Source organism: Perissodus microlepis, chromosome 23, assembly GCF_051167445.1.
Source record: "Perissodus microlepis isolate ML-2025 ecotype Zambia chromosome 23, ASM5116744v1, whole genome shotgun sequence".
Taxonomy (NCBI): Eukaryota; Metazoa; Chordata; class Actinopteri; order Cichliformes; family Cichlidae; genus Perissodus; species Perissodus microlepis.
Window position 1 is genome coordinate 18912627 of NC_140482.1, and position 27838 is coordinate 18940464.

The following is a 27838-nucleotide window of genomic DNA, read 5'->3' on the forward strand; positions in this document are numbered from 1 at the left end:
AATATGTATATATATATATATATATATATATATATATATATATATATATATATATATATATATATATATATATATATATATAGATAGATAGATAGATAGATAGATAGATAGATAGATAGATAGATATAGATATATGTGTGTGTGTGTGTGTGTGTGAGAGAGAGAGAGTCTGTGTGTCTGGGTGTGTGCACACACACAACAAGATAAGAGTCTTAACTTTTCTAATACCACTGTATCAATTATTCATGTACTCTAAATAGAATTATCAGCTACATCTGCAGCGTCTCTGATCCTTACAGACATTTATATATCATTTCAATACATTTCTTTGGTTGCCCAGCAACAGTTGTACTGCTTTATGTCATTTTTGTCCACAGCTGCCTGCAACTGAGAGACAAAAACTTGCAAAATGCCACCACATACATTTGCTCAGCAGCAAATTGATATTGTGAGGGACTAGCTAGTAAGTATAGGAAACCTAAAGAAGTTGATATTTCCTTTAGAAGTTTAGTGGAAACCAAAAACACAGGAAAAAGTAAGGAAAGTGTATTTACAAACTAATTTTCCAGTACAAAAGTCACAAAATATATGTAAATATAAAATAAATTAAAAGGCAAAAAGACAACAATTAAAACAGTTTAAATGGAGTTTAAAGCTAACTAAAAAGCTAACTTACACAGGTGGGTATTAAGCTTCTTCTTAGAGGTAGCAACAGACAACTTAGCAAAGAACAGTTTTTAAATTGTGTCTTTAGCCACTTTGGTATTAGCAGCCTGTTGCAAAAATAAATAATTTGCTCCAATTTCTTTAGTTGAATCTGTGAAAAATACCAAATATAGCACAGTTTGACAGACATAAAATAATATTTTTACACTAAATAAGGGGATTCCCAAAGAGATATTAGCTAAAAACTCACCATATCTCAGCATGGTGTGTAGTTTGTCCTTAAAAAAAACTAAGGAAACTGGACAAGTGCAGGGCATTATCTAAAAGTTACGACCTAAAGAAACAGGAACAAATCCCGCAAAGACCTGACACAGGACCTAAGAGATCCATCTGGACCTCTGCAATGGTTTGGTGCTGCATTTCAGCCAGTGGTGTTGGACCGGACATTGTTCAACATAGAAAAGTACTATCAGATTTTGATCCACCATGAAATATCTGGAAAGCATCTGGTTGGCAACAACTTCATCTTTCATCATGACAATGATCCCAAACACGCTGCCAATGCAGCAAAATCATACCTGTATAGAAAAACACACAGTGGAGCACTATCAGTCATGGATTGGCCTCCCCAATCCTCAACAGGGCATCAACATTATTGAAGCAGTGTGGGATCATGCTGACAGAGAACAGAAGGCAGAAACATCCAAAGAAGAGCTTTGAATGTCCTTCAAGAAGCCTTATGCACAGTATTGTATGATGATTTCCATATCAGATTGAGATACAATGCACACTAAATGGACAAAGGTACTGGCCCACACCTCTTAATCATTGAATTCAGGCGTCTTCAGTCTCATGGCTACAGGTGTATAAAATCAAGCCGCTACCCATGCAGTCGGCCTTCACAAACACTTGTAAAAGGATGGGTCGCTTTAAAAACCTCACTGAAGTTCAATGGTTGTACTATAATGGGACGACACTATTACAGCAAGTCAGTTTGTTAAATTTTTTGCCTGCTAGAAAAGTACCATCAGAGTGGTTTTACTGCAAAGTGGAAGTCTTTACGAACCACAGCATCTCAGTCACATAAAGTTACAGAGTGGGGTCACTGCTGAGAGCTGAGGTGTATTAAAGTCACCAATGCTCTGCTGACTCAGTAACTGCACAGCTTCAAAACTCCTCTGGCATAACATCAGGCCCAAGAGGGTTGCCTATATAGTGTTTTTAACACCATCTATCTTCAGAAAAAAGTAAACATCAAGATTTAGGCTCATTGCATGGTTAATTAAACCAATGCAGATGAAAGAAAACTGCTGAGTGAGTAAAAAGCTCAAATTTTAATTAAAAAGATTTGGTTGGTTTCAAATAAAACAAATAACACAAAATAGTCCCTATACTGCCAAATGAATCCTGGGTTACTTTCTACTACTCCAGCACATAAGAGCCAGATGTTGTAACAACTAGCAGACAACCTGTGAGCCAATCAGATGGCAGCAGCATCACAATAAAAGCAGAGTTCTTTGCAGGCAAAAATGTATTGCTGTGTGTTTTCCCTAAAACACACAGCAAGAGCATTTTACAGTCTATAATTCTTCTCTCCTGTGGCATTAAAGAAAAAACTAATTAAACTTTTTATTTTTTTCTTAGATAAAATAGGACAAAAAGCGCACACATGTACACACACATATTCATGGCCTTGTTGTGAGTTTCGACTTGTATCCAGGAGACGGGTAGGAATGTGAAGGGTGAGTCAGTGAGAGGCAAAGGACGAGACTGTCAAGGTGGCCGGTCCTCTGAGGGAGAATAATTATCTGCTTTAATTAAGTACATTAAACTGTGTGTGTCTGTGTGTGTGTCAAAGGTGGATTATGCTTGGGTGGGTTAAAAGAGCGTGCTCAGAAAGACGTATGCATTCACGTGCAGTGCTTGAGCATGCATGCATCCAGAGTGTGCATCCATGTGTGATATCTGAATGTGTTTTTCTGTGTGTGTGTGTGTTTACACGCTGTAATCTGCTGCATTGTCTTTGTGGGCTTCATGATGGCAGCGTCACGCAACACCCAACACAATAAACTTTGCATTGCAATGAGAGCTCATGCGCAGAGAGAATCCCAATTGGGGCCGGGTGCAGAAATTCATGAATTCTTTGGTGCATCGCTACAGAATCTCACATTAAAGGTATAGTGAAGTATTTTGGGAAAAAAGTTGGAAAAGAAAATAAATGTTGGGTCTTGCGTGTGTTTAATGTCATGGAAGGAGAGAAAAGCACGAGGTCTGACAGCCCTAAATCTGCCCATGTTTTGAAATCATGTCTTCTCTGTATGTGTATGTATGTATGTGTATTTAAGAGATAAAAATAGAGTATTATGCTGTCTTTTTCTATTTTTCAGCCTTATGTGTCAATCAGCGTGAGCCATAAGCTCTGGCTTCAGACTGCCATGAATATTCAGTTTCCAAAGTTTCGTCTTCTCACCGTCACCTGCTACAGCCACAGAAATCCCACAATGTCGAGACAACTCACAAGCACTAGGTGCTGCCCCTCAGCTGGCTTCCAGAAGGTGATAAATCAGAGGAAAGTGGGCTGTTAGGTAGGGAAGCCTTAAAGAGACAGGAGCTAAAAGAACTAGAGAAGTTAGAGGACTACACGCCTACTGAAAGGTACAGCATAGAATAACACTCAACACTCATAAAGTAACAAAATAACAAATAAAGGCAATCACCTCTGATCAACACCACTTCCTACCCTATCGACGGCACAGTGATATCACTGGGCAGATCCTTCACTGCTGTGTCTGAAGTAGAGATCTAGGTCCTTCATTCTTGTTCTGGTCAAAACTGCTCTCAGTAAATCAAACAATAAAACACTGACATAACTGCACTTGTGAAATAATATGTCTTATACTGTGAAATAACTACCACCTCATGTAAGCAGTGTTAGCCATTATTAAACAGTCTTTCTGTCTATCTTTAATGTTTTTTAGGTTTTGCCTTGTTTTAAATATTTTTTTACTGGTTATTATGATCTTTTTCTATTTAGGTATGTCTTTTTTATATTGCTAGGTTGCTACACATCTCTTTGCTGCCATAACATTCAAAATCTTCCAGTTATGCGACAAACAAATGATCTTAACTCTGGAATAAGAAAAAATGCACTTGACATGCAGTTTATAGAGCTTGTTGATGTGATTGAGATCCATAACAGTGACCACATCTATAAAAGCAGATATTTTGGAAGTTTCAGGTGTGTGTTAACACAAAGCCACAATCTTCGTGATTGAGAAGTATCTACTGAACACTGCATACACTCAATTAGCAAAAAAAAGTTGACAGTACAATTAGAAAAAGACTGATCACATGTGGCTTCTTTTGAACTTGTTTTGACTTCTGAAACAATGTCCTTTGGAAATATAAAAAAACCAAAGTGGAAATGTTTGTCCATAATCCAAAGGACCACAGGATATCAGCATAAACATATTCATACCAACTGTCAGCACGGTGGTGGAGGGGTGATGATTTTGCAGTTACAGAGGAGTTCCTGGTTTTGCAGTCATTGAGTCCACCAGGAACTCCTTTGTAAACCAAAGTATTCTAGAGTCTAAGTCTGAGGTAATCTGTCTGACAGCTAAAGCTTGGCCCAAACTGGGTCATGCAATCCCAAGCACAGCAGCAAATCTGCAACAAAATGAATGATAAACAATCAAGGTGCTGCAATAGCCCAGTAAAAGCCCAAACCTCAAGCCTAAAGAGCGAGCTTCAGTTATGTCTAAATGCTGTTTTCAGTCTTGCAGAAATCATTTGTGCACACATGAATATAAGTGTAAGTAGAATAACTGTAAGCGTATAAGACTTTCATATGTTTTTTGGTTTTATTGATACTGAACAGAAACACTGAACAGATCTGCAAATTCTGACATGTGATAAAGCATCACTTACAAATGTGTCAATACTCAGTCGGTGTTTGGTACAAATATATAAACTTGCAAATTTTCTGCTCGGAAAACGTTCATATTCTAAACATTGCAGCGGTCACAAAAACATAATGGAGATAAACAAGAAAAGCACAAAACCCTGCCAAAAAGCATCAAAGTGGATTGATTATTCGTGCCGAAAGTCACAGAATCAAGAACATTTGAAAAGACAAAAAAACTAACAAAAACTAAATAAAAGCTTTAAAAATATATTTCTGATGGTTTAGTTTGTGTAGTTCTTTTAATGAAAACAAACACATTTGACATTTTTGTGTAACTAATAAAGAGTATGGGGTTAGGACGTGAGAATGCACTGAAACATTTTCAGCCATCTGAAAAAAAAAGCAAACATTTTGAAAATACATATAAGTATTCTGGATTTCAGTAAGGTCAACAAATAAAGGAAAATGCATTTCACTTTATTTTCAAGTCTCAATTAATGAAACTATTTGTATTTGCAGCCATGTTACATGTTGAAAACTGAATTTGCTAATCTATGCTAATGCTATAACTAATGCTATCCGCTGAAATGACTAGAGCTCCAAAACAAAATTCAGCTGTCATTCTTGGCCCCTAAGCCTTTTTCTTTTTCAATTAGTGTACTCGTAGTAGTGTTAGTAGTGTTTAAGTTAGAGAACAGTGTAAGTTTCATCTTGCATCGTCCCTGTGGTAAATTAGCTTAACGTTGGCTCTGTAAGTAACATATAATTCTGTCAACTAGCCAAACTTTACTAACCCTCCAAACATTTCTGGTATTTAGTTTTCTTTTATTGTTAAGGTCAATAGCCATAGCAGTTCAGTTTTTTAAAAGAAATACTTCAGTCAGAACATGATATAACATCTCCACATAGCAACTAGCCAGCTAGCTAACTTTCTCTTATATCTTCCAGTTCCAGTAAACTTTGCATCTTCTTCATGGATGCCTAGTAATGAAAACCTAACTACCACACATGGGAAAACAGTCCCACTGAGTACTGGAGCTTAAAGTAATTGGATGTCTTTAACTCTCAATGCTGCTTAAGCATTTGGAGCAAAAAATAGCTGACCAAAAAATAGCTGGTGATGTGAGAGTAAACAAACAGATACTGTTTCCCAGTTGACTGGATTTTAACACTGAAACATTGCAATTTGGTTTTGGAATTCAAAATTAATAATGCATCCCTTTGTCAACATGCAGCATGCTAACATTGTTAGCTAACTGTATTGGCGAATGATTGCTGGAGGTTGCCGGCAGTCATTAGGTGAAATTAGCTACAAAGATGTAAACAGTGCTTCACCAAAAAATCTCCTTGTCATTGCTTTGGTTACTAGCTGTTGTACACAACTACTGTTGTGTCTTTGTCTAGTTTGGATGGAAGATATTGGATTGTCTTTACTCGCCAAGTGCCAGCAAAACTGTGAAAAGTATCATACAAACTAGAAATAGAGACCTTTGTAATATGTTGGCTTGCTCAGTAAATCTTTTACTTTGGGAAGTGTTTGCAGACAGGTAGATGTCTTCCATGCAAACTACAGGTGACTGCTGTAGTGACCAAAGCAATTTCAAGGAGTTTTTTGAACAGTATGCTCTTTGGGATCAATTTCATCTAGGGATATTGAGCAACTAAACCTTTAGTTTGTTATGCAAGTGGAGTCCACCAAGAATAAATCCAAACTAAGAAAAACAAATGTTTATGTAAGTATAAAAATTACTTGCATTAACAGATGTACTGCAGCTTTACTACATAGACAGTCCCTGTCAGCAAGCTAATAGTTTTTGGCAAGCTAATCACTGGCAATTCTTGTACTGTTTTAATATATGAAAGTTTTTCTCATTTATTTTAATTAAAGAACTTTTTTTATAATTAAAAATGCTTGTGAGATACAGTCAAATGAACAAAATAACAACATATAAGGAGGTGGAAATGTCACTGTACTGCAGCGATGAGGAGTGATGCTGTCCTGAGGGTGAAGCAAGGAAATACACAGTGACAGAAAAACATTAGGACAGAAGCCTGAAAATGCCATTTACTGAAGCATAAGGGGAAGCTGAGAGGAACACAGAAAAAAGCAGCATGTAATTCTGAAAGCCATCAAAACGTAGTTGAAAGGACAAAGTGTGAGGTAGAAAAGAGATTAAGAAGAATATAGGAAAGAAAAGCGGAAACAACATAAGAGGTAGAGACCACAAGAAAGGGATAGAAAGGGACAACATGATGCTTAAAAAACACAAAGAGCCAGATTATCTATTTTCACAATGTATTTTGAGCCAGAAAGTGGCGTTGCTACTTCTGGTGTGTAACTAATCAAAAACCAATCAGTGCTGCTATGATGTGGATGCGAGAGTCCAGACAAGAGAGCAGGATGTACACAGTAGACCTGATGGTCTAGATTCTTCACACTGCCCTAAAACTACACGTTTTTTTTTCTTTCAAAGAAAATATCCACTCCAGACATGTTGTGAGTACCATTCTTTCGACAACTTCCGTTCACGAGTCAACAAAACTCTGGACAGAAATCCCAGAATTGAGCTTTAGTTACTATACCACCCATCAAATCTTCTGTCACACATTTCACACAGCAAAATCTCCATATCCTGTAGGACAGAAGGCCGCACTGCGAAGGGTATCGAGGCAGTTGACAAGTATAAGTGTGCCCGTTAGGTGCTTCCACCTCTTGGTGATGGGGTTCCTCATCTTGTCCAGGCCAAGGTGGAGCTCCTGGATCACATCTCGGTAGCTATCCCCAACATGGGCAGCCCACGTCAGCAGGAAGTCATAGGCTGGTTTCCACATAGACTAAAGGGTTCAGGGTGGGGATCATGGGAAGTGAAAGAAAATGTCTTTTTAAGAACAAAAGGCAAGAGTTTGCCAAAGACTTACACAAAAGAGGTTCATGTAGGGACGGAAACCTCAAACCCATTTCGACTGAACTTTAGCAGGTCTTTGTACTAAAGAGCTGACAGGTTAAAGATGATCTATGTTACTCCTTTCCATAAACCACACCTAGTATAGTATTTCGAAGGCTGCCGTGAGCTACTTGTTAGCATTTTGACCTAATTCTCCTGAAATTCTGAAATGTTTTGAGTAGTATTGTGTTTTCTTGAAGAGTTTCTACCCAAGCACAGTAACTCGGACAAATATACTGTTTGTGGCTCACAGGGCAGTTTGATATAAAGACATTTAATATAAAATAGTTTATATATATATTTAAGTGATGTGAGTGTAGAATAAATATGGTCATGAGCTAGAGGCCATGAGATGCATAGTGATAATTACCGTACCATAAACCTTAAAACATCTTATATATAAGTCATATAACTTAAAATTCAAGTGTACAAACATGACATGCAAATTTTTAGACACAGTTTAACTCATACAGCATGTAAATTGTGAATAAAAGCTAATAATTCATTTGATAAATCAAAGAAATAAGAAACAAACTTAAAAGTTATCTTTGGTGTTAAAGTAATTCATGTATTGTTGTTGGTACATCCAGGTATACGTCAAGCCAAAACTCCTAAATTCTAATTCAGCAAGCTTTTAATGCTTTGCCCAAAACACAAAAAAACTGGTTGTAGCACATGTTTTAACTTATTGACTTCATGACGTGATCCACAGCATTGACAGTGTCCAGTTGTCCAGTAAATAGTAACACTGACTAAAGGCCTCTCACCTCGTTATCCAATAGACCATTCTTGTCTCGATGTGGAGCCTCATAAGCCTCCATTTGCTGTTTGGAGACTCGGGCCAGCTTCTCAGCAAGCTCCCTCCACCGGGATGCCACCTCTACTGCTGTAGTCAACAAGACAAAATCCAGGACCAACCTGGCAACCAGACCCTGGCAGTCCATCTTCAGCAATGCCTGATGGGTTAAAGAAATGGTCAGTCAGCATGAGCAAGGAGCAAAGAAAGAAATATCTGCATGTTGACTTGGATGAGATTGGAAGGAATTAGGGCTGCCACGATTAGTCGACTAGTCACGATTACGTCGACTATCAAAATCGTCGACGACTGATTTAATAGTCGACGCGTCGTTTGAAGCTTTGTAAGATCACAAAAGACGCAGGAATACGTAGTAGAATTTAAGAGTGTAATAACGGACTGAAACAGAAGATGGCAGCACTGCATGTACAAGGATGCCAGCTGCCGTTAAACCCCGAAGAAGAAGCTGTGTCCCAGAATTCATAGCGCAGCCCAGCTCAGTTTCCAACAATGGCAGCAGCTAGTTAGTTTTAATATTACTCTTATTATTCTTTCTAGGTCACAAAATAAACGTTTAACATATTTTTAGGCGCGAATGTAACTGTGTAAACCTCAAATATCTGCTCAGTTTATCAAGACACCAAATATTTTCAAAAGCGCTCCGACGTTTTCGGAGACGTCTGTTACCCACTAGCTCGATAGCTAACCGGGTTCAAGGCTCACTAGAGCCCGTGAGAACACCGGACTCCCGCAAATCGTTTTCAAACCCACCACGGTCTTTCGCTTCTCAGGTTAAACATATACAAGTCACTTAGATAACTTAAAAATGTTATTGTTTGGCTTTTTTTTTAGTATTTTATTTGTTCCTGAGTAAATCGGTTTGGCTGAGATTAAAGTTATAGTTTTTACACAGCTGAATAAATGTCAGGCAGACAACAGATTATCAGAAGAGTGAGATGCTCGAGAATATACTCCAGTGTCCTGTTATATTTTAGATAGCAAGGAATTTATTAAACTTCACCGAAACAATCTGCAAATTTCATTAAAATTTAATAAACTATCATCTTGTCTTTATTTTTAGTGAGCACATACCTTAAACACTTAAAGCTGTAAGCTAATGATAGTTATATAAGAGCAGATGCATGCTGGTGCAATAAGCTGTACGCTGTACATCCAATGGATGCATGATCTGATTAGTCGACTAATCGCAAAAATAATCGGTGACTAGTCGACTATCAAAATAATCGTTTGTGGCAGCCCTAGAAGGAATGCATCAATTTAAAATCACTATGTATGCAAAATTTATATGGAGAAAGAATAGGAATGAGAATTTATATCCATATTTATGTAAATCGTGAAAGTGTTCTGGTAATAATACATTCACAGCACAAATCACTTAATCACTTCAGTATTGTTTCAGAAATTTGAGACTTGGCTCTGTCCTGTGAAACAGCAACATCTGTCAAATCAAGCAACATTTCATAGTGTTTTCCATATTCAAGGACCCTGTTGGCAGGGTTACCATTTTCAAGATCAATCATTACTGGATAAACACAACCACACTACATAGTTCCACTTGTAGTTCGAGCATAAACATGGTTTAAAATTTCTACGCAAGGTTAGAGGACACATGTCGGGTTTATTCCACTGGAGGTGTTCTGGACACATCCAATCGGCAAGAGATATTCTGTAGAGATTATCTAATCTATCCTGAGATAATCTCGAGGAGCAGATGGAGAACAAACCGGTAAAAGAACATCTGGACTATTTGTGTAGTGTGCAGCTATAAAGACCCAACTCTAGATAAGTGATAGAATAGGTCTAAAAATTTGGATAAGACCTTTAAAAAACCTGTGAAAAGCCATAGATTATGCATAAAAGCAAGCCATAGGTACCATGTCGTGGCCCACTGATTAGGAAAGTTTTCAGTGGCACCATTTCTGAAACCAGAATGTCACAAGTTATGGCTGAAAAACTGAGAGAAATTCAACTGAATTCAGTTTTATTTATATAGTGCCAAATCACAGCAACAGTTACCTCAAGGAGATTAATATTGTAAGGTAAACACCCTACAATAAAACCCCAACAATCAGACGACCCCCTATGAGCAAGCACTTTGGCGACAGTGGGAAGGAAAAACTCTTTTAAGAGGAAGAAACCTCCGGCAGACCCAGTCTTGGGAAGGGGCAGCCATCTACTGTGACCGGTTGGGGGCGAGGGGAGGGAGACATGCATGTATGCTTACGGCTTGTAAGCTGCACGTCCCTCTGGAGAATGACTTTCCAAAACGAGTATTAAAAACACTGTATTAAATAAGACTTGAAACAAGAAATTAAGACCATAATCAGATCATCAGGACAGTGTTTTCTGCAGTGGACATCAAACTTTGAGGTTCAAGGCACTTCCACATTGGCTTCAGATCCATCTTTTTTACACAATCTATGTGGAAAACCTACCCAAAGCCAATGTGTCTTCAGTTGACTTGTTTTAGAAACTGTCAAGGTCTATAATGATCTTTATTATCGTCATAGTTTTGCAGACATCCTATCCATTTCCTTTTCCCTTTCCAACACAGAATCTCCTTTTTTTCCCTTTGGAACAATACATATCTACACTCAGACTTGTTTTCCACAATGTTTAGAGAGGTATTGATGTAACTCTGATTCTTTTGGAGGCTGCTGAAAGGTAATGCAATTTATAGAGAGGTGTTTCTGTAATACTAACTAAGATTTAACCTTCAGGAGGTGTGATTTATTGCAGGGCTGTTGCGTTAGACTGCATTCTTTGTTCTCCATTTAAAAATATTTTTCAGTCTTCAAGAGCTCAAACAAATTAGATTGTGGAGGACTAAAGCAGTGAATCCATTGTGTCATGGGAGAAGAGGGAAAGATAACAGAAGTCAGGAATATGTAGAACAAATAGGGGTTTTTTTTGTTGTTTTTTAAGATTTGTGAGCTGAAGAGTAAAAACAAAAGCTGAAAATAGTTACAGGGCTTTCTGTATAAATATAATCCGTTACCATCCTCTTAGTAATCCTGTCCCTGAGGGCTCCTGCTGCTGTAAATACATTCTAACTCAGCTAACCCAGTTAAATGAGGGTTAAAACGTATTGAGTTTTAATGAACGCAGCTGACTGGAAAATTTGCTCCAGGGGAGATTTTCTTTTTGTTTCCTGAAAAGAGGCACAATAGCCAATAAGACTATTTCTGTTTTAATGACACACACCCAAAAACCCCCAGCAGTGTGTGCATGTGTGTTTATTTCAAGACAAAGCTCCGGGCATCAAAGTGAGGCACTGTCCCGTGGTGATACCTTTCAGGTTCTTTGTAGGAAGTTTTATTTTTTCTCCTTTGCTGGGAGCCCCAGAAAAAGAACAACCTAGTGGAAATGTGTGGAGGTATTTACGGTTTTGTGTTTTCCGCTATGACTTTAATGAGTAACAGCAGGAATGTAATGCACACATCTTTAGGATTTTCACATGAAGATATTTCCGTGCAAAAAGATACATTTTAGTTCAAAGAGAATTTAATGTGAACTACTCCTTGAAAGCTGCCATACAAGCATTCATGGGAACGTGCAGTTATTATTTAAACGGAAGCACCACCGGGGGGTTGTCACAATACTAGAATTTCAAACTCAGTGCAGAAAATACTCAAAATTATTTTCAACAACAAGGGAAAGAAAATCATTAAAGATTATTAAAATTTCAAAATATTTTTAAGAATGTAACAATATCATTCAGGACAACATTATTATTAAGCTGTCTGACATAGTGCCAGGTGGTGCAACGATACACAAAATTCACGGTTCAGTTCGTTTCGATACTTTGGTGTCACGGTTTGATATTTTTCGATACAAAAAAAATGTTCATGCCTTTTTTAAGTTATTAAAATTACAAATATTTCTTTTAACTCAAAAGTACAGTTTTTAAATTAAATGTTGCTGAAACAACCAAATAATTTAAAAAAGAAATGTATCTGATGGAGAAATCACTAATCTGTGGAAAAGAGAGTTTATTACAGAGAAATGGCTCCGACCGATATAATTGAGCATTGCGTGGCACATCCGACATACTGTTGTACTTTTGTCCATGACGCGCTTAAGTAGGGTCATACTTCACATGAAAACAAAAATAGTTCCAAACACCAGATCTGAAGTACGGTGGATGAGGTTCAATTTCGGGTAGCGTTGAGGCAGTTGCCATGCTAACTTGAGTGAATGCATATGGTCGGCACTCATAGTTCGATTACTCCGCCTTGGCTGCATTGTCGAGCGCAGATCCACTGAGCTCTCAACACAGACAGCATCGTCAGAAGAAAAGTTGATCAAATAAATTAAAAATTTTGTATTGTTCAATAGGGCTGGGCTATATCATACCGTTCACGGTAATACCGGTGTAATTTTGGGCAACGATAGGAAAATGAAGTATCGCGATAGAATATGGGTAAAACGCGCATGCGCAGTGCCTTTGTTTACATACGCACATGGCGGCGACGCAGAATGAGAAGAGCAAAAGCAGATCGTTAAATGAAACGGATGAACCAGAATTGGTTTGTAAAAATGCTGCAACTTCAGTGGTGTGGAACTGGTTTAGCTTTGGTCCGTCAGATACACAACAAAGCACTATTTTTGCTAGAGCATGCTAGCGGGCCGTCGTTATTATCGTGTTGTTTGGAAAATACGGCACACTTAAAATAAATCCTTTGATTTTTCTGAAAATCGACAGTGCCCCTTATAATCCCGTGTGCCTTATGTATGAATTCTGGTTGTGTTTACTGACCTCGAAATGATTTTATGTCGTACACGGCGCTCGAAAATCTGTCAAATGTTTTAGTACGACTTTGCTAAGCTACAAAGCCGCACCGCTTGATGAATTGTCGGAGCATTACGGCTATCGTAGGCAGGCGCCTCGCGGAGTGATACGTACTGTGCTTCAACATAATATTACCGTATTGTGTGTGTATAAGCTCTTTTTAAGTTTTGTGGATATTATACATGGTTATGCTGAGGATATGTCGGCCAATTTCCACTGGAAATGCCTTTTGGTTAAACTGTCAGCAAGGAATTTGCACTGTTACGTTTTTATACAACTTTAATGCACATAAAAAACAGCTGCTTGTTTAAGTGAAAATACATTGATGGGGTTTTTTGCACTAATAAAGTTGTGGAGTTGTAAAGTATTTTGTCTAGTGTCAATTATATCGTCAGTTATATCGTTATCGCAAATTTTCAAATGTATATCGTGATAAATATTTTTGGTCATATCGCCCTGCTCTATTGTTCAATACATATGCGTACCGAACCGAAAGCACTGTATCGAACGGTTCAATACAGATACATGTATTGTTGCACCCCTAGTATATATATATGACAAATATTGTATATTATATCTTAGATAGCGCTAAAAAGCCCAAAAAAGAAAATATTTTTAGGCTGCCTGAGGCAGTGCTGTGATTCTGGTGACTTGGCACCACATGTCATTGCTAATGAAATAAGAATTGGTAAGGTAGGCAACCAATGTGTTTGGTAGACTAGTTTCTTGTCACGGCTGGGGCAGCAGTCGTGTTGTGGAATGAAAAGGACCCAAAATGCAGGCAGCTGACTGATGAAGAGTGTGACGTTTATTTACAAGGTGGGATAGTGGCAAGCAAGCAGTGAGGCTTGACAAATAACTGAAGAAACCTAAACTGGGAGAACTAAATAACAAACCTGAGAGCATACAAAAGGGGTGCGGGGCAGAGAGACGCAGAGACAGGAACGAAACACCATGGAACACAGAGAAATGCAGACGAACGCAGACGAGCCGACAACGAACACAGACCGACACCCACTAAATATACACACACAAGGTAATCGGGTAATCACACACAGGAGGGAAGAACAGCTGATCCTAATACATATGATGACTGGAGGACACAAGCTGAACACAATGACAACAGACAGAGACCTTCAAAATAAAACAGGAAATCTAGAACACGAACCGGACACAAGGGGGGAGGACACAGAATACCAAAATCAGAATAACTAGAACAGAGGAAAATAATCATAAAACACAAAACGCTGGGTCAACGACCCAGCACCATGACATTTCTGGTATTTTCTCAGGTTCAATCTGGGACTTTAAGAGAAACACTTTATACACACAAATAATTATTATCTTCTTAAAATAGGCCAGGAGTGATAATGGTTGCTGCCTAACTCCACAAAATTAATGTTATAAGTCTATTATTAGCTCTAGGTGGCAGCTGGTATCCACAGATGACATAAAACATGGACAAGTCATAAAAATGAAGGCCACCAGATGGCAACAGCTGTGGCTGCAAAAACACTTACAGTCCTCAAGAAGTCTATAGGAAAGCAGCTTGCCATCCTGACAACTGTAAACACTTTCCTGTTGAGTTTATGGGCTCAGTCACTTATCCACCCTTCCTCATTACTTCAACGAAGATGGTGACACCAAAAAATGCCCAACTTGAGGGTTCAAAACAAGACTTAGAAACCAGCGTAGCTACGAACATCTGCTATAGTGCCTATGCCACTACCCGAATGATAACATAAGATGGCTAATGTGGTAATTGCTAGTAGCTAAACAGCTAACGTTAAAATATGTGCCACCCAGGTTAACATCTATGATAACTTTTTAACTATTACCTAAGTAATAACCATTTATTTAACAGGAACTTCACTGGGAAATGTTTTTAGGAAATGAACTGTAAAATATGGGGCTCATTAATCAAATGGGATTAGCTAAAAGGAAATATTAAAGTTAAACAGAAGCATGCACTTTTAAAACTTTTTTCTGTTAACTTCTTGCTTTATGTTGTATTCTATTGTTGTATTACATTACAATGATATGCTATACTTTTATTTGCTGTGTTTAATCTGTGAAAAATGCCAAATAAGTAAATACATTTTACTTACTTAAAACATTGCTACCTTGTTATTAATGTATATTTAATAATATACATTTAATATTATTACATGCTACAAATAGTAAATACAAAAGTACCTTTAATAATAAAAGCATGTAACCCAAATAAAACTTTATTATTCAAACAAATCTGTTTTTAATTTATGCTCAATCTTTACTTTAAATGTAAACAATATCAGATCATATCTGTGCCTCATATTGTAAAGTGATTTCAAGTTTTGTGCTGTTATGCAAGCCGTTTCAAAGAAAAGAGCTTTGTAATTGAGAACTATCCAGCCAAAAAAAAAATTATTTCAGTTTGTTAGGAGAAAACCTCGAACACAAGAGCATCACAAAATTTGATAAAGCTTTTTCTACTGCCTGCCTGTCAGTCAGCTGCAGCTTCAAAGCTTTACTCACACACACACACACACACACACACACACACACACACACACACACACGCACACACACGCGCACACACACACACACACACACACACACACACACACAGTCTCCAGCCACCAAAACACTCTAATCTGAATCAAAAAGATCAAATTTCTTTCTCTCATTCTCTCCCTGTTGCTCGCATTCAGATTCAAGATAAGCAACAGCCGGCTGCCACATTATCTGACTTGCACTCACTCTGCTGTAACACTAAAGCATTGACTTTATGTGATACACAATAAACTACCAAAACAACATGACAGGAGTGAGAGGTTGTGCAGTTTCTTTCCCATTTACTGACGGTCACATTAAAAACAACACATACAACACATTGCGTACCTGGTTTTCAAAGGTTTTTGTAAAAATCGGATCATTTGGAGAACTGTGTAAACCTGTGGTTGGCCGTGTGGTTCTCACACCGGGCCATCACATGTGTTTTGGTGCTGCAATATTGGCAGACACATGAAGATGGGCCAATGCAGAATCACCAAGTAACCACACTGCATGTCTTTTGGAAGAAGCTAGAGTTTCTAGAGAAATCGCATGGAAGCACAGAGTAAGGATGCAAACTACAGTCTAAGGAGCTTGGAAAGAAAAGCAGCTGGACTTCTTTAAGTTGCTTGAAGATGTTTTCAAGCAACTTAAAAAAAAGTTCTATCGAAATAAAGGAAGAAAAGTTAAACTGGAGTTTTATGACAGCAAAGGGGGAGAGAGAGGATGAATGTTACAGTCCAGGCAAGTAAGTTCACCACACAACACAATGAATCCAAATTTACATGCATGCAAATAATGTAACAAATATCTGGAAATTTAATAGGACGTCTGGTAATACTAATACTGTTCTCCTCAGGGACTGTATATAAAATATCCACTGGTTTTGGCTAACTCCTGTATCCAAATGGATGACTTATAAAAATACCAGCCTCAAGTGGCCACTAGAAGAGCTGAGGTTGCAGCTTGGTGGGTATTTGATCACTGACACTGAATAGCCACCTAGATTACCAATCAAACGTGCTCTTGCTTTTCAACTGCAATTATAAAATACTTCTTTCATTGGAGGAAACAGTGTGATTGGATCATTATTATAAGTATGGAAAAATGGTTTTCACCAGGAAGATGACGCTGATTTTTCACGTCTGCTGGATATTTATATTATATAAATTAAATGATTGATCAGAAATGAAAACAACTTTTAGCTGTGGAGTACAAACACTGTTACTTACACCACCAAAACAAATTAGATGTACAAGTCAGCCATTTAAATAACATTTTAAATGAAATACAACACATCAGCTGCCTGTTTTTACCCCAAGAAATGACCATCCTTTGTATATCTGTGTACTGATATCAGATCAAAGCCTTTGAAGTCTAAGCATCTTAATACCTTAGCCAAAAGAGAAGGGTTGTAGTCTCTAGACAACTAGCCCCCCCCCCCCAAAAAAAAAATCAAATGTGCTGCTATTGGTTTTTAATTCAATATATGAGCGTGCATACAGCATTTAATTTGTGCATTTTTAACTGCGGATAAAAACTGTCAGTTCTGTTTCATAAATCGGGTATTTCAGAGGGTCAGGGAGTGAAAAACAAGGGAAATGATGAGATGAGGAACTGCAGGACCTTCACTTCAGCTCAGATGAAACCAAACCTCCGACATGTAATCAGGGTAAAGTAAAACCTCTCACTGTGCTGCTACTGGAAAGTGGTTTCCATTGAAAACCACTGAACTAATTCATTATTCATTTCTTACGAGTAATTGATTAATAATTGATATCAAATGCTAGAAGACAGCCCAGAGGCTTCATTTTACAGGTCTTATAGCTTTCTGCAATTTCTGACATGTAATGATACGGAGCTAACATGAAAGACGAGATGTTTTTTACTATAGATATATAAACAGTTTTTATTTGTGCACTTCCTACTATTTCATGGTGCAACAAGAGTCAGCTCTACTGGTTGTGGCACACTCCATCTCACCCCAATGGTCATGAGCTCTGGGTAATGACCGAAAGAATGAGACTGGGAATACCAGCAGCTAAAATGAGCTTCTCCAGCCATGGTTCATTTTCCATTTGGACCTCGGTGTTTTGCACTTTGTTTAACCTTTTCACTCACTGTTTAGTTTAGTTTAATTTTCGCTTTTATGTTTGCTTTCACCCACTGTTTAAGATTAAGGACCAACAATGAATCGATTGGGTTTAGCCACTGAAAAGCCTCAGTTAGGTTTAGGTGGTAACAAGCTCTTGGTCAGGGTCAGGGTTGGGCTCTAAAAACACCCCAGTGAAGTTTAGGTACGATAAACTACTTGGGAAGTGTTTTTCCTGTTGACAGTTACAGGTTATAGTTATCATCTCTTCCCTGTGTTCCCTGCATCTTATTGTCAAATTTCTGTTTCTGGACCTGGGCTGTTTTGTTACTTCCTGTTTTATTTTGATAGTCTTTTGTCGCTTATGCTTTGTGTTTAGTTTTACTTCCTGTACCTTGTTTCACTTCCGAGTTATGCTTGCTTGTTTACCCACCTGCTCCCAATTTCCCTTATCAACTTGGCTGTATGTCTGGCCTCAGTTTTCCCCTTGTCTTTTATTGTGATGTCTTTAACTCTTCCTGTTTTTATTCACAGTGTAACTTATATTTATGTTTGTGGGCTTTGTTTTATTTAGCTTTTTTGGATTTCCTCTATACCAAAATAAAGATTTTTTTGCTTTGTTAGTCTCAAGAGTCTCCATTTGGGTCCATTATCTACACTCTATGACAGGTTTAGGCAACAGATACTAAAACTAATCGACTGCAGCAACAACTACTTGGTTAAATTTTGGAACTAAAATGTGCTTCATTGTGTTTAGAAAAAGATGGTTGTTTAGGTTAAAATATAACTGAATAACCATCCGTATTGATAAATGACAGTTTGGGGTTATGATCACTTCAAAAAAACGAGTCCTTGTGCATAAGATATATACCAACAGCTTATTACACATCTCAGCTTCCCAGTGAACACATCAATAAATTGTTGCTGAGAGAAAGATATTTGAAATATTACACTTAGATATGGTTTAGCTTTGATGGACAATAAAGTTTCCATATAAATGCACTGCTCAAAAATTAAATAAATAAAAGGAACACTTTATAGTAGTGACACTGAGCCTATAGCAGTGTAGGGTCAGTGTCACTACTTGTAACATGATGTCATACTTGGACTCTACAGAGGTTGCCTGTATTTGTATAGCGCTTTTCTAGTCCCTAAGGACCCCAAAGCGCTTTACACAACCTGTCATCCACCCATTCACACACTGGTGATGGCAAGCTACAGTGTAGCCACAGCCACCCTGGGGCGCACTGACAGAGGCGAGGCTGCCGGGCACTGGCGCCACCGGGCCCTCTGACCACCACCAGTAGGCAACGGGTGAAGTGTCTTGCCCAAGGACACAACGACCGAGACTGTCCAAGCTGGGGCTCGAACCGGCAACCTTCTGATTACAAGGCGAACTCCCAACTCTTGAGCCACGATCGCCCCCAATTATTATTATCGTTCTTGTTGGAAATTATTGTTGTAAACAGCTGCAAAAATGTGAGCATAAAGGTTAATAAAATTCATGCCCTTTAGAAATAACTGCAGGTCTAATTCTCCCTGCTGGTTTAACCTATAAGAAAGCAGTTAAATATAACAAATACCAAAGTCCTTGATTTAATTTGGTGAACCCAGAAAAAGCCTTGTTTTTGTTTACTATAATAATCCATCTGATTTATTTTACAGTTTGTGCAAAACCAAAATACTTAATCCTTTAACCTTATAATTCCAGAACCATGTAATTTCCAGTAATCACAATAACCTAGTTTAACCTCCTAAGACCCAAACTCTTTCATGGCATGCATTTTAAATTTTTCTTTGCTATTTGGGTTGATTGGGACCTGAGGAATGTAAAAACAAAGAATTACCAAATTTTTTCTTTTTCTTTTTACCTAATTTTTGTTTCCGAGTCAAATGAGATCCACGTATGAGGACATTGGTTTTAAATTTTGATAGAACGGTGGCAGTATAATGTCCTCGTAAGTGGATATCAGGCCTTTGTAGAGAAAAATTAAGTATTTTCGTCTAGACATCCCAAAATGTGATGGTCCTAGGAGGTTAAACTTCTTTACCTCCTCCGTCTTTCCTAATGCAGATTACAGGCCTGCCATAAGATTAATTAACCTGAATCACCTACAATGTTCAGGTCAGTCTTTTCAAACCAAACTGAGATGTTAATTTATTTTCTCTCTAACACCTGCCTGATGAGTACTTTGGCCTTTCACTGTGACGTCCTCCATCTGCTGACTCAGGCTTCACGCAGGTCTCAGCCTAAATATAGTGCCGGTCAGGCCAGGCTATCCAAACATGTCAGGTGCTGTCTAGAAATGGCATGATGTGTTTGAATGCAAGGCTGGAGCTCCTACAAATGTAGGAGAGGTGTGTTATTTTAAGCCAGAAAGGATTAAAGCAGGAAGGACCTGGTGGTTCATGTGATCATAAGAAAACTGGGAAACCAGTGAGTGCAACAGGCAACTTAAAAGGAATTAGGCAGTCCTGGATTTTTTTGGTTTCTGGAAAGAGATAATAGTCATCCAACTCTCAGATATGTACCACATGCTCAGTGTGCACCAGATGGAGGTGAGGGGTCAGTGTCTTGCTCAAGGACACTGTCAGCTGTTGTTTCAGCTCCAGCTGGAGTCATTTACATTTCACTACCTTCTCTATTTTGTCTTTGGGGGCGTTTTTTGTTTTCTGGACTTAATTCTACTAAATAATGTTGCTTTGTATTTTTATTTTATCGCTAATAAAAATGCCTATAATAAAGAAAAACATCAGTTTTAATGTACTACTTTGACTGATACAGCTCTGTCAGTTAATAAAACAACTAAAATCATAAAAGCAGGAAGGAAGTCATACAGTATTTAAAGAGCCTACCTTGTATGACGTTTACAAACTAAAATATGCACAACACCAATATTAAGTTTAAACGTTTTGGTAAAATTACATCTGAGGAATTGTACCATTTCATGGTACTGATAACATAAAAATTAGAGGACCACGACTGGATCCTTGAGGAACTCCACTAGTGATAGCAAGACAGCAGCAAAGTCTACAAAGCTACAAAATAACTGATGCATCATTCCTTCATCCAATTCCAGTGTCGAGCTTGGTTTTTCCAGCTTATTAACTAACAACGTGTTTATGAACCAAAAATAGAAAACGCTCTGCTCCACGAGTGACTGAAGCACTGAAACAGTAGGAGATAGTAGCGGGCTGCAGGAAGACCCCGGAGCAGACGGACAGACGGAGCTGACAGCTGACCGAGCGGCTGTCAGATAAATGAGCTCCACTTCCAAAAGCTTTGACAGGAGAGCGGCAGGGAAAGAGGGGGAGAGCACGAGCAGGGTGGATGATAATACTGACAGGTAGCAAAGAGAGCCAGACAGAGAAAATGAATACAAGGCAGGCAGATGAGAACAGAAATACAAACAGAAAAAGCTGAAGGACAACAGTATCTCAGACAGATGAGCAAACAGACAAATGTTGTTTTTTGCCCAATTTTGTCATTTTTATCATAAAATGACATTAAATGTAATAAACATTCAGCCAAAACCATTAAATCTCCTCATATTAAAAGAGCAAAAGCAGCTTTTGCCAACACAAAGATTACTTTATGATCAATAGTGAGCTTTACCCTGAATAGAAGGTTAGATTTAATTTCTAAATGTGAACTGAGAAATTAGTTTCTGTTTAAAAAAACAAAAATTAAAACTGAACTGATAAACTTGTTTCATGACATTTCTCAACTTTTCATATATTTTAATTTATCACTTTGGTCATATAATCCCAGTATGTCAAAGTGGCTGGCCTAACTCTTATCAACATTACGGATGAGGCCCCCTGGGCATCATACTTTAAATCAATGACTAATTTTTTATATACAGGGCTGATGTGATTAAGAGGTTTCAAATTAACCCAAATCACAATCTTTTCTTAAAGTTAGGCGAACAGCTCTTGGTGCCAAACCTGAAAGTAAAACAAATGGCAAATCAAAACAAATCAAATACCAGCAATTGCTATCACCTGGCAACTTGCCAGGGGATGAATGACCAATCTCTGGGATTGTGCCACTGAGTCCTAAAGCTTGGCTACCTCCGCGTAGTTCTCAAGAAACCCTGTGGGTGTTAAGGGGTTGAAGAAGAAGCCTCTAGCTGATTCCCCAACAGGAATTAAAGTTACTTTATTAGACTCATCAGGAACTTGGATCTTTTCTCTTTGCAGGGTCCTTAGCACAAACTGGCCAGGATTTATTTGGAAAAAAAAAAACACTCTTTGTTTGTGTGGAGGTAAGGTTCTTAGCTGCAGAGGATCTAATGTTTCTCAAACACATTTCTCTTTTGAGGTCCAACAAACCTGCTGCAGCCTGCTCTGGTTAATCAGTCTGTTCAAATATTCATCGCTTAATTAACATGCTGATTTTTACTGGCTGTCACAGGGGAAGGAAGAGACTGTGCATGTATGAAGAAGTCTAATTTTTCTGAGCTGTGGTGCCATTGCTCTTTAGTTTAATGGCCTTGGTTTCAGTTCGGGGGATTGATTACGTCCCCTTCTGGAGTGATTCTCCCCGCCTCCGTGCACGGATCTATTATTAAAAGACGCCCTCCTGGCCTTTGAGCTACTCTGCCCTGCTGACAAGAATAAGGGGCGGCTTTCTCGTATCGTCCTTTGCCTTTGCAACTCGATACGGGGCGTTAAAAAGATCTGCCGGGTTGGTGTCAGGTGCCCCCAAGCCCTCCAGCTCCATCCTGATCAATGCCTGTGCTCGCATTTCACATGGGAACACCTGTCGGCTAGTGCGGAGGAGATGGCTGCTGTAAATCCTGAACCAAGAGTGCTTATTCTTCAGGAATATTCTCCCTTTTTAGGGAGCTGGGAAGTTAGAGCAGAAATCTCTGACTTTCTTAAAGACAAAAAGTTCTAGTGTTTTTTTCCATATTCCCCCCTTTTAGTTTGCAGCTTGTTGCTTCTCTGGTGTAATTTTCTCCCTGTCTTGCATTAAACTGATTACCTGAACACAATGTCGGACTCTGTAGTTTTCTCTGGTCCCCTCCCCAATCAGACCAGGAGTGACATGTTTAGCCGCATGTTCTCCTTAAATTGCTGGCTGTCTGAGTGGTGTCCCAGAAACGATGTGGGCTTCATAGATAATTGGCAAACCTTCTGGAGGAAACCTGGTCTTGTTAGGAGAGACGGCATCCATCCCACTTTGGATGGAGCAGCTCTCATTTCTAGAAATATGGACAAATTTATTAAACCCCCCAAAATATGACTATCCAGAGTTGGGACCAGGAAGCAGAGTTGCAGTCTTACACGCCTCTCTGCAGCTTCTCTCCTCCTGCTACCCCCCCAAAAACCCATCTCCATAGAAACTGTGTTAGCTTCCAAAAAGACAAAAAACAAACTAAAAACCAGCAACAAACAACTTAAACATAAACAATTACAAAGAAAGAACAGTACAGTATCCACATCTGAACCAAAGAGTAAAACAGTGAAATGTGGATTATTAAATATTAGGTCTCTCTCCTCCAAGTCTCTGTTAGTACATGACTTAATGATTGATCAACAAATTGATTTACTCTGCCTTACAGAAACCTGGTTGCAGCAGGATGATTATGTTAGTTTAAATGAATCAACACCCCCGAGTCATTCTAACTACCAGAAACCTCGAAGCACAGGCCGAGGGGGCGGTGTGGCAGCAATTTTTCACACCAGCCTATTAATTAATGAAAGACCAAGACAGACTTTTAATTCATTTGAAAGCCTGATGCTTAACATTGTCCACCCCAGCTGTGAAACTCAGAAACCAGTCTTACTTGTTATAATCTATCGTCCACCTGGGCCTTACACAGAGTTTCTGTCTGATTTCTCAGACTTTATATCTAATTTAGTTCTGAGCTCAAATAAAATAATTATTGTGGGTGATTTTAACATCCATGTAGATGCTAAAAATGACAGCCTCAACATGGCATTTAGTCTGTTATTAGACTCAATCGGCTTCTCTCAAAATGTAAAAGAACCCACCCACCACTTTAATCACACTCTAGATCTTGTTTTAACATATGGCATAGAAACTGAACATTTAACAGTGTTTCCTGAAAACCCTCTCCTGTCTGATCATTTCCTGATAACATTTACATTTACAATAATTGATTACACAGCGGTGGAGAGTAGATTTTATCAAAGTAGATGTCTTTCTGAAAGCGCTGTAACTAAGTTTAAGAATATAATCCACCCACTGTTATCATCTTCAATGCCCTGTACCAACACGGAGCAGAGCAGCTATCTGAACGCTACCCCAACAGAGGTCGATTATCTTGTTAATAATTTCACCTCCTCACTACGTACGACTCTGGATACTGTAGCTCCAGTGAAAACTAAGGTCTCTAATCAGAAGTACCTGACTCCGTGGTATAATTCTCAAACACGTACCCTAAAGCAGATGACTCGTAATCTGGAGAGGAAATGGCGTGTCACAAATTTAGAGGATCATCATTTAGCCTGGAGAAATAGTTTGCTGCTTTATAAGAAAGCCCTCCGCAAAGCCAGAACATCTTACTATTCATCACTGATTGAAGAAAATAAGAACAACCCCAGGTTTCTCTTCAGCACTGTAGCCAGGCTGACAAACAGTCAGAGCTCTGTTGAGCCAACCATCCCTTTAACGTTAACTAGTAATGACTTCATGAACTTCTTCACAAATAAAATTTTTATCATTAGAGAAAAAATTACCAGTAATCATCCCACAGATGTAATATTATCTACAGCTACTCTTAGTACCATTGATGTTAAGTTAGACTCTTTTTCTCCAATTGATCTTTCTGAGTTAACTTCAATAATTACTTCCTCCAAACCATCAACGTGTCTTTTAGACCCCATTCCTACAAAACTGCTCAAAGAAGTCCTGCCATTAATTAATTCTTCGATCTTAAATATGATCAACCTATCTCTAATAATCGGCTATGTACCACAGGCCTTCAAGCTGGCTGTAGTTAAACCTTTACTCAAAAAGCCATCTCTAGACCCAGCAGTCTTAGCTAATTATAGGCCAATCTCCAACCTTCCTTTCATATCAAAAATCCTTGAAAGAGTAGTTGTCAAACAGCTAACAGATCATCTGCAGAGGAATGGCTTATTTGAAGAGTTTCAGTCAGGTTTCAGAGCTCATCACAGCACAGAAACAGCTTTAGTGAAGGTTACAAATGATCTTCTTATGGCCTCTGACAGTGGACTCATCTCTGTGCTTGTCCTGCTAGACCTCAGTGCAGCGTTCGATACTGTTGACCATAATATCCTATTAGAGCGATTAGAACATGCTGTAGGTATTACAGGTACTGCACTGCAGTGGTTTGTATCATATCTATCTAATAGACTCCAATTTGTGCATGTAAATGGAGAGTCCTCTTCACACACTGAGGTCAATTATGGAGTTCCACAGGGTTCAGTGCTAGGACCGATTCTGTTTACATTATACATGCTTCCCTTAGGCAGCATCATTAAAAGACATAGCATACATTTTCACTGCTATGCCGATGACACCCAGCTCTATCTGTCCATGAAGCCAGATAACACACACCAATTAGTTAAACTGCAGGAATGTCTTAAAGACATAAAGACCTGGATGGCCGCTAACTTTCTGCTTCTTAATTCAGATAAAACTGAGGTTATTGTACTCGGCCCTGAAAATCTTAGAAATATGGTATCTAACCAGATTCATACTCTGGATGGCATTACCTTGGCCTCCAGTAACGCTGTGAGGAACCTTGGAGTCATTTTTGACCAGGACATGTCCTTCAACGCACATATTAAACAAATATGTAAGACTGCTTTCTTCCATTTGCGCAACATCTCTAAAATTAGAAATATCCTGTCTCAGAGTGACGCTGAAAAACTAGTTCATGCATTTATTACTTCCAGGCTGGACTACTGTAATTCATTATTATCAGGATGTCCAAAAAACTCACTGAAAAGCCTTCAGCTAATCCAAAATGCTGCAGCAAGAGTACTGACAGGGACTAGAAGGAGAGAGCATATTTCTCCTGTTTTGGCTTCCCTTCATTGGCTTCCTGTTAAGTCCAGAATTGAATTCAAAATCCTGCTCCTCACATACAAGGTTTTAAACAATCAGGCCCCATCTTATCTTAATGACCTTGTAGTACCATATCACCCTATTAGAGCACTTCGCTCTCGCTCTGCAGGCCTACTTGTTGTTCCTAGAGTATTTAAAAGTAGAATGGGAGGCAGAGCCTTCAGTTTTCAGGCCCCTCTTCTGTGGAACCAGCTTTCAGTTTGGATTCGGGAAACAGACACTATCTCTACTTTTAAGATTAGGCTTAAAACTTTCCTTTTTGCTAAAGCATATAGTTAGGGCTGGACCAGGTGACCCTGAATCCTCCCTTAGTTATGCTGCAATAGACGTAGGCTGCCGGGGGATTCCCATGATGCATTGAGTTTTTCCTTTCCAGTCACCTTTCTCACTCACTATGTATTAATAGACCTCTCTGCATTGAATCATATCTGTTATTAACCTCTGTCTCTCTTCCACAGCATGTCTTTTATCCTGTCTTCCTTCTATCACCCCAACCGGTCGCAGCAGATGGCCGCCCCTCCCTGAGCCTGGTTCTGCCGGAGGTTTCTTCCTGTTAAAAGGGAGTTTTTCCTTCCCACTGTCGCCAAAGTGCTTGCTCATAGGGGGTCATATGATTGTTGGGTTTTTCTCTGTATCTATGAAGCGCCTTGAGGCGACTTTTGTTGTGATTTGGCGCTATATAAATAAAATTGAATTGAATTGAATTGAATTGAATGTGCGGTCATGCTGGAGACTAAAGACGGCAAGATTAGCGGGGCTTTGTTTGTGCAGCTATTGTTCAACGAAAATTGTCTAAGATAATAAAAAGATTTGGATATATTTGAAGCGATTACATAAGCAGATCAGCTTTAAGTATTGCAGAGCAGGAACTCAAGAGAAAGCTGCAGACAGCGGGATATTTGCAGAGCAGTAGCAGGAGGCTCTTACTGCAGTTTGTGCATATCATCAAAAGATTTTTACTGTGATTGTGTCGTACAGGAAAAAAAAAAATCCAGCTGTGCCAGCACGCCTGAAACTGCTTATGTCTTGCCTTGGTCCAAATGTGCCCCTGTGACTGAGAAGTGCATTATGATGCGTTTATTTGGCAACATACCATGGACACAGCAGTTGGAGAAAAATAAGGGGGGGGAAAACTGCCACTTTGGCCATTTTTTGATTCCCCTGAAGAGGAAACCTCGGCTTGAACTTCATCACTGAACCTCCTACGTTCACACAATGCCATAGAGAAATGAAAAGTTTTTCCAGTGCACATGGCTAAAATTATAAACTGCGCAGCAGTCTGAGCAATTTAACGCAAAGGGAGTTTGGGGGATAGTTCATAAACTACTACTTTGTTCTGTTCCTCCTTTTATTTTTTGCCCCCCTCACTCTTTCTTTCTTGTTTCGACCTCCTGCTGCATCTCAGGCCTCCTGTAATGACTGCTGCTGTGGAGAAAAAGCAACAGAAATAAGAGCGAAAAGGGAAAAAAAATCCTGAGAAATCTTTTCAACTCTGCTGCTGTGTGGGCTCACAAAGAAAATGAAGAGAGTGAGGGAGCCAGGAAGAGAAATAAGTAGTAATAGATCCAAAAAAAAATGGATTAAAAGAAAATGTTGGTGGAACAATTATGGCACCTTAATTAGGAGTGAGAGGAGAATTATGGGAGCTAAGCACACGCTCTTTCTTTGAACAATCTTATGACTTAATTTAAAAGATAATTCCAGCCAGTGTGACATTAAATATTGCTTAGCAAAGTCTCATCTTGAATTTGTGCATTTTGATTTTTGAAACCAGGCATGATGAGTCACAAACTGAGGAAAAGCTACATGCCTAATAGTCAGTCACTAGGTATTCACCTTAAAAGGGAATATAATTTACAAAATGAACACTGTGTTTAATGGCATTACTTCAAACTAGCAACAGCCTGGAGTCTGTGATTTGGACTCCATGATTCAGTAGTTTTGTTTGGCACTTTGTTTTCAGACAAATACATTTTTTAGTTTGTCTTTCACTTCCTGGTTAGGTTTACATTTCGA

General features: G+C 38.7%; 1 protein-coding gene across 2 annotated transcripts in view; it reads right to left on the bottom strand.

The window, feature by feature from the left end:
* Positions 1-4510: 4510 nt before the first annotated feature.
* Positions 4511-27838, bottom strand: part of LOC146361206 (SH3 domain-binding protein 4-A-like) — a 43990-nt gene continuing 20662 nt past the window's right edge. For both annotated transcript variants that reach the window (XM_084922627.1, XM_084922626.1), the window contains 2 exons: positions 8286-8474; positions 4511-7408 (listed from right to left, as the gene is read on the bottom strand). In XM_084922627.1, the coding sequence (XP_084778753.1) occupies positions 7184-7408; positions 8286-8474 (414 nt within the window). In that variant the 3' untranslated portion in view covers positions 4511-7183. The remainder of the gene's footprint in view (positions 7409-8285; positions 8475-27838) is intronic.